The sequence below is a fragment of the Eretmochelys imbricata genome, chromosome 7, assembly GCF_965152235.1.
Source record: "Eretmochelys imbricata isolate rEreImb1 chromosome 7, rEreImb1.hap1, whole genome shotgun sequence".
In the NCBI taxonomy this organism is placed as follows: Eukaryota; Metazoa; Chordata; order Testudines; family Cheloniidae; genus Eretmochelys; species Eretmochelys imbricata.
The window spans coordinates 105090435-105103619 of record NC_135578.1 but is presented as its reverse complement, the minus strand read 5'-3'; the positions used below and the strand labels follow the sequence as shown (position 1 = coordinate 105103619).

Here is a 13185-nt window from a genome sequence, read left to right as displayed (position 1 = left end):
ATGCGGTCCCACCAGTCTGTGCTTGTTTCCTGAGCCCAGAATCGGCATTCCACAGCATGAACCTGCCCCATTAGCACCATGATGCATGCATTGGCAGCGCCCATGCTTTCAGAGAAATCTGTGTCCATGTCCTGATCACTCATGTGACCGCGCTGACGTCGCCTCCTCGCCCGGTATCGCTCTGCCAGGTTCTGGTGCTGCATATACTGCTGGGTAATGCGTGTGGTGTTTAACGTGCTCCTAATTGCCAAAGTGAGCTGAGCGGCCTCCATGCTTGCCTTGGTATGGCGTCCGCACAGACAAAAGGCGCGGAACGATTGTCTGCCGTTGCTCTGACGGAGGGACGGGCGACTGACGACATGGCTTACAGGGTTGGCTTACAGGGAATTAAAATCAACAAGGGGGTGGCTTTACATCAAGGAGTATTTCAGGCAGGACTTCACGGAGGGTTCCAATAAGAAATGGTGCACCTAAGTTATTGTTCTTATTGGAACAAGGAGGTTAGTTTGGCCTCTGATTGATACATGGCTAGATTTACCTCGCTGCACCTTCTCTGTGAGTGACTGCAGTGTGACCTAGAGGAAGGAGTCCCCTAGACGGGGGAGGGAGGGAAGCAAATGAGTACAAAACAAAGCTGGTCTATTTCTTGTTTTGATCCACTCCATCTATCTTTTACATCTTTGGCTGGCAGCAGACGGTGCAGAAGGACTGCAAGCCATCCACATCTCATGGCTGCTCGGCAGAAGATGGTACAATAGGACTGCTAGCCATCCTCATCTCTTGCCTGCCCGGCAGAAGATGGTACAATAGGACTGCTAGCAATCCGTATCGCCTGCCTGCTCACCATAAGATGGTTCAATAGGACTGACTGCAGGACTAAAGAGAATGACCTGGTCAAGTCATTTCTAATGTAGTCCCTGCACCCATGTCTGCCCAGGCACTCCTGGCCGACGTGACCAGGAGCACCTCGGACATGACGATGACGGCTACCAGTCCTATTGTACCGCATGCTGCCACAAGGCAATGGGTTGCTGCTGCTGTGTAGCAATGCAGTACCACGTCTGCCAGCACCCAGGAGACATACGGTGATGGTTACCTGAGCGGGCTCCATGCTTGCCAGGGTATGGCGTCTGCACAGGTAACTCAAGAAAAAAAGGCGCGAAACAATTGTCTGCTGCTGCTTTCACGGAGGGAGGGAGGGAACAGGGGCCTGACGATATGTACCCAGAACCACCCGCGACAATGTTTTAGCCCCATCAGGCATTGGGATCTCAACCCAGAATTCCAATGGGCAGTGAAGACTGCGGGAACTGTGGGATAGCTACCCACAGTGCAACACTCCGGAAGTCGGCGCTTGCCTCGGTACTGTGGAAGCGAGTTAATGCACTTAGAGCATTTTCTGTGGGGACACACACACTCAAATATATAAAACCGATTTCTACAAAACAGACTTCTATAAATTCGATCTAGTTTCGTAGTGTAGACATACCCTAAGGTGCCACAAGTCCTCCTTTTCTTTTTGCGGATACAGACTAACTCGGCTGCTACTCTGAAACCTTGTATAATTTGCTTATTTGTGGGCCATTACCAATCTTCCTTTTAAATATTCTGCCCCTTTGGAGATGTAAACCCTACTACCCATTGTTCCTAATCTGAATTGAAGCACTACCCAGTGCCAGTTATTTTTTTTCAAATGTTATTAAAATTGAAAATTTCAGAACACTTGGAATGAAGCCATAAATATTTACAAAATCTAAAGTTAATTATAAATCAATAAAGCTACAGGGATTTTACAAGTATTAACACTTATACCAGAAAAGAACTAGACCTCGGGCATATAAACAGTATAAGTACACTTATTACAGCTTAAAAAAAAAAAAACAACTCTTGTTTCTAGTGAGAAAGAATTCCACGCATTGCTTTATTGCTAACCTTTCAACAGGATCCCTTAGCATGACGATAAGTTTGGCATGGGGCTGGAAAGCATGGATGAAATCCTGGATTAAAAATGGAGGTTCTCCATCAGTACTGTTGTCATAGAAGAAAACCCAGGCATTGTTATCCCACATTGTAGAAGCACTGGCCTCTCCTAGAAATGAAAAGTATTTACAATGAGTATCTTTGACTAATTTTTTTTCTTTACATTGGCACAAAAGATATAGATCCTGATCCTCAGCTGGTGTAAATCAGTCTGGCTTCATTGACTTTGATGGCCTTATGCTGATTTACACTGGCTGAAGATCTGGCCCATCTTTCTGCAGAATCAGGAAGCTCTTACTGTTTAAATGTAGTTATAGTTAAAGACATTTATATAATTACACAAATTATCACTTTCATTATGCCAATATATTTAACTTTAAAAGGGTGTGATCAATTATATAATGCACAAAATTTGTACTCTAGTGGTACTATAACTATTTCCTACTGTCCAGACAGGAAGAACTTATATCCCATCAAGATTTTCAATTCCACCTTATCTTGAAGATACTTTCTAAGAGTTACTTTTAACACTTCCCTAATTGCAGGGAAGTAAGCCCTAAGTGAATGACATCATTTGTAACTGGCCAGCCAGATAAAAATGTAAAGAACCAGACCAGACCAATCAGTGTTGCTTAGCCCATGAACTGAGGATCCGAGAGATCCACAGGCAATGTGGGAATAAAAGCATCAGTCAGCTTTGCTGTGTTACAGTGTATTGAATCTTTCCTTCTCCTCGGTTATTATTGGAGCTTTATTGTACACCATAAGAGATACTGTACACCATAAGAGATACTGTACAATAGCATCATGTCCCATAGTCTCAAGTACAGATATGCACTTAAAAGGAAGACAAAATAAACTGATTTCACAATGAATAATAAAATACAGTTAAAGACCAGATTCTGATGTCTTTAGGTCAAGAAAAAACCTTACTCTGAAAGCAGTGTTATTTATTTTAATAGGACTACTCCTGGAGTAGGCTGCTACTCAGTAACTACTCAGCTGAGTAAAGGATATCAGAATCTAGCCAATAGTGCCACATACTACATCTATCTTTTAAAACTGTACTGTCTCCTTCTGCTGAGTAACACTAAAATTTATGAGACAAAATTTGATTCAACAAAATGTACGCTTTAGCCTTTTTCAAGCTCTCTCTTTTTGCCAGTGTGGGAGGCACTAATTTCTGTTAATGAGTTTTTGAACCAAAAGGGATGAGGAAAAAAAACACCTTGTAATTGATAGTTCTGTGATTTAATCATGTATAAGTACATATATGCAAATATATTCTTATTGTAAGGAATTTTCCTTTTCTCTTTCTTTGCCTCCTCTTCTTCTTTGCATTTGAATCCTCATTTTGGAAAAATCCAATCAAGTTTTTAAATTTAAAATAAAAATTTGCCAAAGCCTTTATACTAAATAAGCATTTATCACTTTCTTTAGGCTCCACTTTTACTTAATGTACTTCCCTAAAAGAGCCTGGAAGTCATTAGAGACCAGAATTATTTACTGATATTCTCATTCCCATTGTTTTGACAGAAGATGCTGGGGCTCTACAGTCCAAGACTGGAAGTCCAGAAGATCTTTGATTTCTCATTCCAAATCAATTATAAACACTATTACATGACCTTGAGCAGATTATCTGACATGTTAGTTCAGTAGCGGTCAGTTCAGCTCAAAAGCTGGATAAAGTGGAACCGCAAAAGACTAAATGCAGCATTGGAGCAAAATCCCCCCACCAAACCAGGAGTGAGAGTCTGTATTTGTATTAGCAGTGTAACAAACAAGGTCCAGTGCTGTAAATATGTGTGAAGGCATATGTGGAATATAAATCTTGCATGGACTGAATAAGAGCAGTGCATTTAGATATAGGAGTACTCTGACAATCCAGATTGGCACAGCTTCACTGAAGTCTATGAATTACACCGATTTTAAAACAGAGAATTTCCCCCACAGCTCCAGCCAATTTAAGAGCTCTGTTAGGCCCCAGATGCATTGGAACTAATGTTGTCCTACTGTGTGGGAAGAGGGTAGGAAGTGAGGAATCCAGACAGACAGTGGGCTCCATCCATCCTATTGCACAGAGGTGTTTGGGGGGCCAAGCAGCTGTCCAGGGCACGGGTGCAGGCACAAGCATGAGTCCATATATTCATGAATCTACCCACCAAGGAAGCAGTGGGCAGCAGCTACAGAGGCTACAGTATCTGTGCCAGAAAGCCTCTGAAAATAATCAGCAGCCTTTCATCCATCTAGCCAGCCAGCTATCCCACAGACATAAGCGTGGTGTCTGAACAATTAAAATATTCCTTCTCGCCTTCACTCATTTGGAACTCTTCTGTACAACAACCCACATAGGACCAGAATCTGCTGTCCTTACCTACAAGAATAAGAATAGTGGAGTCTAGTCCTTACTTTGCATGTGGATTTGGCCCACATGTTTACTTTTGTATACTTGCTCTCAGTTTACTCATTCAGGGGAGTGAACTTTAAGCTAAAGATGCTGGTTTTTGTGCTGTTAATTCAGTATAGCTTGTGTTCGGAACCAAAACAGGATGACTGTGAGGAGCTAAAAGGAAAAAGAAATTAATTCCTACTCATTTGACAGTGTCTCTTTACACCGAATACAGATCTAATATCTGTAAAGAGAGTACCCTATTCAACACATGTTGAATTAATCACTGTTATATCCACTGCATTTATATATCAAATTATCATAGCACAATCAAATATATACTAATTTTTCCTATGGACTTAAAGCACATACTGTATGATTAAACTGCCTACTTTCATTAAAGAATAAATTTACACTGTCCTTATCTTGAGATTAATGGAATAAAATCATGTCATATTTTCATAAAACATTCTTGTGAATTTATCAGATTAATGATTGTAAATAAAAAAGTCCTGCTTAGAATGCCTGAAGCTAGAATAGCAGTGTACTTTATAGGTCTTCTAAAGATCTACTGTTTTATTTGAGAAAATATATTACCCAATAAAGGTATGACTCAAAGATGGTTAGAATTTGAAAATACTGTTACACGACAAAGTTAAAGGAATGTTTATAGTTTTAATTAAATTTCCCTTTTTAATAATCTGAAGTTTAACAATGCAGCATTCTAAGGAAACCGGATTTTCATGCATCATGTAGACTGTCTCTAGACTAGACTGTTTTTTACTGAGGTCATAAAAAACTGATTTAATGAGCATAATAATTCAGAGCTTTTCCTGCAAACTTAATAAGGGCCAAAGTAACCTTAGCGATAAGGGAAACTGAGAATACAGAAAAAACATGAACTTTAGAAAAAGTTGTAACAAGAGGTAAAAGTACTTAAAAATGTACTCTGCCAATTTAAATAAGTGAACTGAATTTATCTAAGTGTTCAATACTGTGAAAGTATTGTAGACTGTAATATAAAAAGCAAGACTATCTGCAGATGTCCCTGATGGCAGAACTTCATAGGACCCAATACTGCAGTCTTGCCAGGCACAGCACATCCATTTAGGTAAATGCAAGCAACCTGCCTCCAGAGGAAAACAAATAATGCACCTATCTGTAGATGGGGGCCTTAACTGACATGAATGACCCTCTGCTATGATTAACTTACCCCGGACACAAGACACTTTGATTAAGCTGATTTTACCATCACTATAAATGTTACAACTAATATTGTACCATTGACGTATTTTCATAAGTAGTATTTGCAGTACCAATGATGATGTGGTTCATCTTGCTGTGCCCTGTTGTTACATCACTCTGTAACACACCCTGAATCTGATGTGCAGCCAAGTCAAACAGATCAAGGTAATCTTCCACTGGGTAGCGATCGTGAAATCCATCCCTCAGACGAATTATTCCTAAAAACAAAACCCTAATGAGTAAAAAAAGAAGCTAGAAAATGAAACTCAAAAGCCAGATCCACAGTTGGAGTAAATCAGCAAAACTCCATTGACATCAATAAATCTACAGCATTTCACACCAGCAGAGAATTAAGCCAAGGAGCATAACATTAAGATAAAAAGCCAATTATGAAGTAGTTGTGATTCAAGATACTACAATACTAAGATATAAATTCATTCTGAGAGGAAATATTTTGAAGTGCTATGTTTTATAGACCCTGAATGAATAGCTTGAACTTTCTTCTAAGTTTAGCTTTTGAAATGAACATAGAGGGCCAGATTCTGCTCATTTACACCAGGGTAACTGGAGTCACTTGACTTTGGATTTACACTGGTGTGCCTGAGAGAAAAATCTGGCCCTGAATCTGTCAATTACACCCACATTTAACAAATCAGAAAATCAGCAGATTAACAACATGGACTGTCTTCCAAATTTGAAGCAAACAGCACCTTTCTGCAATTCTTGGCTTCGACAACAATTTTGCCTAAGGGTGAATGGATTTCACAGACACTTTCAAACAAGATGGGAAGGGGAATTAAAAAATCTGGAGGAGATGTTTTGTTTATTAATTCTTTTCACCTACCAATCTAATTAACAATAATAGTAAATTGAACTGGTAACAAGATTATTTCAAGGTATAATTCCTATTTTATTCTTTTGGGGTGGATCCAATTCCTATGAAAGCCAATAGCAAAACACTCCAATCCCTATGCTTTTTCCTCTATATTCACCTTGCAGTATCACCAGCCCTCATTCTTCATCTCCAGCATCACCGGCCCCTCTTAGATATCCTCTGCTCCTTTTCCCTTTTTTGTGCCTGCTCTCTCCACTTGTTGCTGATCCTCTTCCCATTTCCCCATTCCCTCTTGTGTGTTCCCCCCAGTCTCTGCATTCCTGCTTCTTATTCTAGAGATTAGTAAGGCCCAGCTCTAAGAAGCTGCCCTTGCCTTACTTTGATTTACCCATCCTGGCTCTTCAATTGCAAATTACGCCAATTTAGATCTTTGGGAGTCTAAGTGCTAGGGAGTTTGTTAATGTAAGGAAATCTAATGTTACACTTTACCTCTGAATTTGGACATCTCTCCCATATGCACCATCATGGCAGACACAATCAGCCGAGATGCTTTGGCTGACAAGCTCTATGTTTAAACATCTGGAGATTAGAAGCAGGGTATTCTCTGTGGAAGGTTCTAGGATCTGAAATTCACTCCCTCCATTGATCTGATAGAACTTGAGCCTATTAACCATCAGGTCATGATATATGGCTTATCATTTATTTCCAGGCTTTTGCCAGAAGGGCTGACTGTGAAGAATGAATTTGATTTTAATAGATTTTTAAGAATAGGCGAGAATGCATTATGATCATCTACTCTGACTTTCTGCTTTGTACAGCCCATAGAATTTCACCCAGTGATTCCTAAAGTAGAAGGAATTGTTTCTTTCCTATTATGTCTAATTTGGTGGGGGAAAATCTATTTGATTGTACTTGTGCTATACTGTGTGATTCCTAAATTATGACTGTGCACTCAAAATATCTGGTGGGCACATTTTAGAAATCTAAATATAATAATAAATTAAATACATTATTTATGGTAACAGACAAGGAAAAACTAATGTTGAAAAGGAGATATCTATCTATCCTTTCCTTCATTCATTTTGTTTCCCCGTGTGTATGTGTGTGAACACACACAAATATAAAATGTGTGTGTAAACAGATATAGATACCTCCTTTTCCATGTGTGCGGGGTCAAGATCTATATGTCTAGCCAGAGAAATGCAGAGTGCCTCCAATCTCCATTCAGCCAAATACTGAAATCCTAACTCAGGTTTTACTCAGTTTTCACTCAAGGATATTTATATAAATAAACCATTTGTGGTACATATATGAACATTACACAAAATATGACAGATGTTATTAGAAGTGAATCAGGAAAGTTGGGCTTTTCTAAAGTCTAGTCTACCCTACAGAGTTAGGTCAATGCAAGACAGCTTACATTGACCTAACTATGGAAGTGTCTACACTTAATTTCACTCCTGCTGACGTAACTGCCCTGCTATGCCGACTTAACTCCACCTCCATGAGTGGTGTACAGTCAAGGTCAATATAGTTAGGGCAACGCAGTGTCAGCGTAGACACTGCATTGCTTATGTTGATTGTTACTAGCTTTCAGGAGCTATCCCACAATGCCCGACACTGACAGTACAATTGATACAAGTGCTCCCAGGGAGGATGTGCACCGCTGACATCAGGAGCAAACTGCAGACATGCACAAGCAATGTGATTACTGTGGTGACTGTATGCCAACATATGTTAAGTCAACTTAATTTTGTAGCGTAGGCATGGCCTAAGTCTGAGCCAACTTTCTACCGAGCTGCTGTTCCAGAAATGAAACACTGTTGTGTTTTCACTAAGGGCTACTTTTCAAGGGAGTTTAAAGAAGAAAACAAATAAAATCTAAAAAGGGCACGTAACAATTTCCCTGTGCAGGATATAAAATCCCAGCAAAATAAAAAGATAAAACACGTTAGCATATGCTAATGCAAAAAGTATATGCTTTTAAACCAAACTAAGGAATACAATCATAAAAATGTACAACTTGAAAGGACCTTGACATGTCATTTGGTCCTGTCCCCTGCATTGAAGCAGGACAAAGTACTACCCTGACAGGTGTTTGTCTAACCCTTTTCTTAAAAACCTCCAACGATAGAGACTCTCCAGCCTTCCTAAGTAATTTATTCCTGTGCTGAACTACCCTTACATTTAGGAAGTTTTTCCTAATGTCTAACCTAAATCTCCGTTGCTGCAATTTAAGCCCATCGCTTCTTGTCCTGTCCTCAGTGGTTATAAAGAACAATTTATCACCCTCCTCTTTATAACAATTTTTACATACTTGAAGATTTATGTCCCCCCTCAGTCTTCTCTTCCATAGACTAAACAAACTCAGTTTCTCCCTTGTAGGTCACTTTTTTTCATAGATATTAAAGTCAGAAGGGACCATTATGATCATCTAGTCCGACCTCCTGCACAACGCAGGCCATAGAATCTCACCCACCCACTCCTGCAAAAAACCTCTCACCTATGTCTGAGCTACTGAAGTCCGCAAATCATGGTTTAAAGACTTCAAGGAGCAGAGAATCCTCAAGCAAGTGACCCGTGCCCCATGCTACAGAGGAAGGTGAAAAACCTTCAGGGCCTCTTCCAATCTCCCCTGGAGGAAAATTCCTTCCCAAACCCAAATATGGCGATCAGCTAAACCCTGAGCATATGGGCAAGATTCACCACCCAAATACCCAGGAAAGAATTTTCTGTAGTAACTCAGATCCCACCCCATATAAAATCCCACCACAGGCCATTGGGCCTATTTACCATTAATATTTAAAGATCAATTAATTGCCAAAATCATGTTATCCCATCATACCATCTCCTCCATAAACTTATTGAGTTTAAACTTGAAGCCAGATAGGTCTTTTGCCCCCACTGCTTCCCTTGGAAGGCTGTTCCAGAACTTTACTCCTCTGATGGTTAGAAACCTTTGTCTAATTTCAAGTCTAAACTTCCCAATGGCCAGTTTATATCCATTTGTTCTTGTGTCCACATTGGTACTGAGCTTAAATAATTCCTCTCCCTCTCCGGTATTTATCCCTCTGATATATTTATAGAGAGCAATCATATCTCCCTTCAACCTTCTTTTAGTTAGGCTAAACAAGCCAAGCTCCTTGAGTCTCCTTTCATAAGACAGGTTTTCCATTCCTCGGATCATCCTCGTAGCCCCTCTCTGTATCTGTTCCAATTTGAATTCATCCTTCTTAAATATGGGAGACCAGAACTGCACACAGTATTCCAGGTGAGGTCTCACCAGTACCTTGTATAACGGGACTAAAACCTCCTTATTTCTACTGGAAATACCTCGCCTGATGCATCCCAAGACCGCATTAGCTTTTCTCACGGCCATATCACATTGGCAGCTCATAGTCATCCTCTGGTCAACCAATACTCCAAGGTCCTTCTCCTCCTCCGTTACTTCTAATTGATGCGTCCCCGGCTTATAACTAAAAATTCTTGTTATTAATCCCTAAATGCATGACTGTACACTTCTCACTATTAAATTTCATCCTATTACTATTACTCCAGTTTACAAGGTCATCCAAATCTTCCTGTATGATATCCCGGTCTCTCTCTAAATTGGCAATACCTCCCAGCTTTATATCATCCACCAACTTTATTAGCACACTCCCACTTTTTGTGCTGAGGTCAGTAATAAAAAGATTAAATAAGATTGGTCCCAAAACCGATCCCTGAGGAACTCCACCGGTAACCTCCCTCCAGCCTGACAGTAGGACCCGCTGTAGTCTCCCTGTTAACAAATTCCTTATCCACCTTTCAATTTTCATATTGATCCCCATCTTTTCCAATTTAACTAATAATTCCCCATGTGGAACAGTATCAAACGCCTTACTGAAATCTAGGTAAATTAGATCCACTGTGTTTTCTAGGCTTTTAATCATTTTTGTTGCTCTCTTCTAGGTTTTCTTCAATTTAGCTACATCTTTCCTGAAGTGTGGTGCTCAAAACTGGACACAATACACCAGCTGATGTCTTGTCAGTCCTGAGTATAGGGGGGAGAATTACTCCTCATGTCTTGCATGCAACACTCCTGCTAATACATCCCTGAACGATATTCGCTTTTTTTTACAACACTTTAACATTGTTGATTCATATTTAGTTCGTGATCCACTATAACCCCCTGACCCATTTCTGCAGTCCTTCTTCCTAGGCAGTCATTTCCCATTTGGTATTTGTGCAGTTGATATTCCTTCCTAAGTGGAGTAGTTCGCATTTGTCCTTATTGAATTTCATCATTAAATTCAGACCATGTCTCCAGTTTGTCAAAACCATATTGCATACTAATCCTGTCCTCTAAAGCACTTACAACCCCTTCTAGCTTAATATCAATTACAAATGTTATGAGTGTACTCTCTATGCCATTATCCACATCATTGATGAAGAAAATGAATAGAACCAGACCCAGGGCAGATCTCTGTGAGATCCCACTCAATATGGCCTTCCAGCTTGATTGTGAACAATTGATAACTATTCTCTGAATATGGTTTTCCAGTCAGTTGTGCATGCACCTTATAGTAGGTTCATCTTGGCTATATTTCTCTAGTTTGTTTATGAGAAGGTTATGTGAGACAGTACCAAAAGCCTTACTAAAGTCAAGATATAACACATCTACCGCTTCCCCCCGCATCCACAAGTCTTGTTACCCTGTCAAAGAAGGATATTAGGTTGGTTTTACATAATTTGTTCTTGACAAATTCATATTAACTGTTGCTTATTACCTTATTTTCTTCTAGGTGCTTGCAAACTGATTGTTTTATTTGCTCGATGATCTTTCTGGGTACTGAAATTAAGCTGACTAGTCTATAATTTCCTGGATTGTCCTTATTTCCCCCTTTTTAGATGCGTACTATATTTGCCCTTTTCCAGTTCTTTGGTATTTCTCCCGTCCTCCTCGGATATACTCCTCTATCATTTTATCAAAAGTTAATGGGGGACTTACTCATAATTTGAAGAAGGGACTACTCTTTGAAGAGTTATGCTTCCATTTCAGTAGCTGCACTTCTTTTGAAATGTTAGAATACATGTTTACTCACCAAATCGCTTTCTTGTCCACCAGTGTGGTTCTTTAATTGCTGAGAATCTAACGTCTGGGTGTAACCTGAGCCTATCATAAAGATCAGTTGTTCCACATTTTGGCTGGCCTATTATGTAGAAATGAGGAAGACAGCGCAGCCGATAGTGCTTATCCTTATAATGATACAAGTGGTTCCAAAATACTTTTCTGAGGTAATCAAATATGGTCCGAAAACGCTTTGAATACAGTGCATATGAGTTTGTTGTGTAAGGATCTGTGGTAGTATTGCCTCTATATTCTTCATACCAACAAGGATTCTTGCTATTTGGAAGGAATTTATTAGGAATTACTGAAAACATCTGCAACATAAAGAACAGTAATTTCAGTCAAGGCAGCAGCAAAGTTTATAATCACACTTTCTTATTTAACACAATTAGTGAACACAATGCAACCACTATTATCATAATCTTTCTATTATTTTTTTTTTTTTTTTTTGGCAATTGCACAGTAGAGATAAACCTCTCCTGCTGACCGAACTGGAGCCAGATCCTGCACAGCTGCATGAGGTGGAGAGAGGGTGCAGAGCTAGATGGAGAAAGGAGAATATTCATACACTCACTGGTTTTAAGGCCAGAAGAGACAACTATGATCATCTAGTTTGACTTCCTGCATAACATAAGCCATAGAATTTCACTCAGTAATTCCTACAGTGGAGGAATACTTCCTCCTGAATCCATAAGTGAATGTGATAAATCCCAGTAATTTACGGTCAAAGTACTGCACTTAATCAAGAGTCATACAATGCCTCTCACAGCTCCCCTGGAGAATATGCATCCCCGAACCACCCCAATGGCTGCTGGCACTTTTAGAGTCCAGCCCAATTCCTGTCGAAGACAATGGAAAGGCTCCCAGTGACATCAGTGGGGATTGGCTTAGGTCCTAAAGAAACAACTGAGTCCAGAAATGTTTGAGAATAAAACTGAACAGATTTTCCATTGTACTGTATCACTTAATACCAGAAGTTTTGTTTTTGTTTTGTTCTGTTTTTTTTGGGGGGGGAGGGTCGCTGGGGGCATTAATGAAGGAAAGATTGAGGACAAAATCAATGTAGTAAAAAACCGTCTTCTGCTGTTAGCTCTATCAGGTCTAACCAGAGGCACTGTATGATTCTTTCTTAAGTGCTGTACTTTGATGACAAATTGAGTGCTTCCAGCCTCCATTCAGCCAAATCCTGAAATCCTAACTCAAGTTTTACTCAGCCTTCACTCAGGGATAAATCCCATTTCTGATTTTACTGAAAGACTTCCCAATTTAGCCCATTGACTCCAATGGGAGCTGAGATGCTCGGCCTTCTCAGGATCAGGCCTTATCTTTATGCTGCGAGCTCAGCTAAACTCTGTGGAGCCTGCTGGACTCTGCAGTGCTACTTAATTTATGGAATCCTTAAAATAAGCTTGCAAAGAATAATCATTAGGAACACTGATTTAGCCAAAGATAAAATACTCAGATCAAATTAACTTCCAGTTTTTAATTCTGAAATACAAGATTTGCATGAGTGATTGGAATACCAATTACTAGATTTCTGGGAAGGTACACTAGCATTCAGTTATTAAGGGAGGCTGTTTTTTATTTTATCAGTTAAATGTTTTGGCACATCTGACTAACTCCTCT

At 39.8% G+C, this 13185-nt stretch overlaps 1 protein-coding gene across 2 annotated transcripts in view; it reads right to left on the bottom strand.

Annotated features, from left to right (window-relative positions):
* The window catches only part of CHST15 (carbohydrate sulfotransferase 15), a 98409-nt gene that overhangs the window by 22326 nt on the left and 62898 nt on the right, over positions 1 to 13185 (bottom strand). For both annotated transcript variants that reach the window (XM_077822968.1, XM_077822967.1), the window contains 3 exons: positions 11534 to 11873; positions 5686 to 5832; positions 1933 to 2089 (listed from right to left, as the gene is read on the bottom strand). In XM_077822968.1, the coding sequence (XP_077679094.1) occupies positions 1933 to 2089; positions 5686 to 5832; positions 11534 to 11873 (644 nt within the window). The remainder of the gene's footprint in view (positions 1 to 1932; positions 2090 to 5685; positions 5833 to 11533; positions 11874 to 13185) is intronic.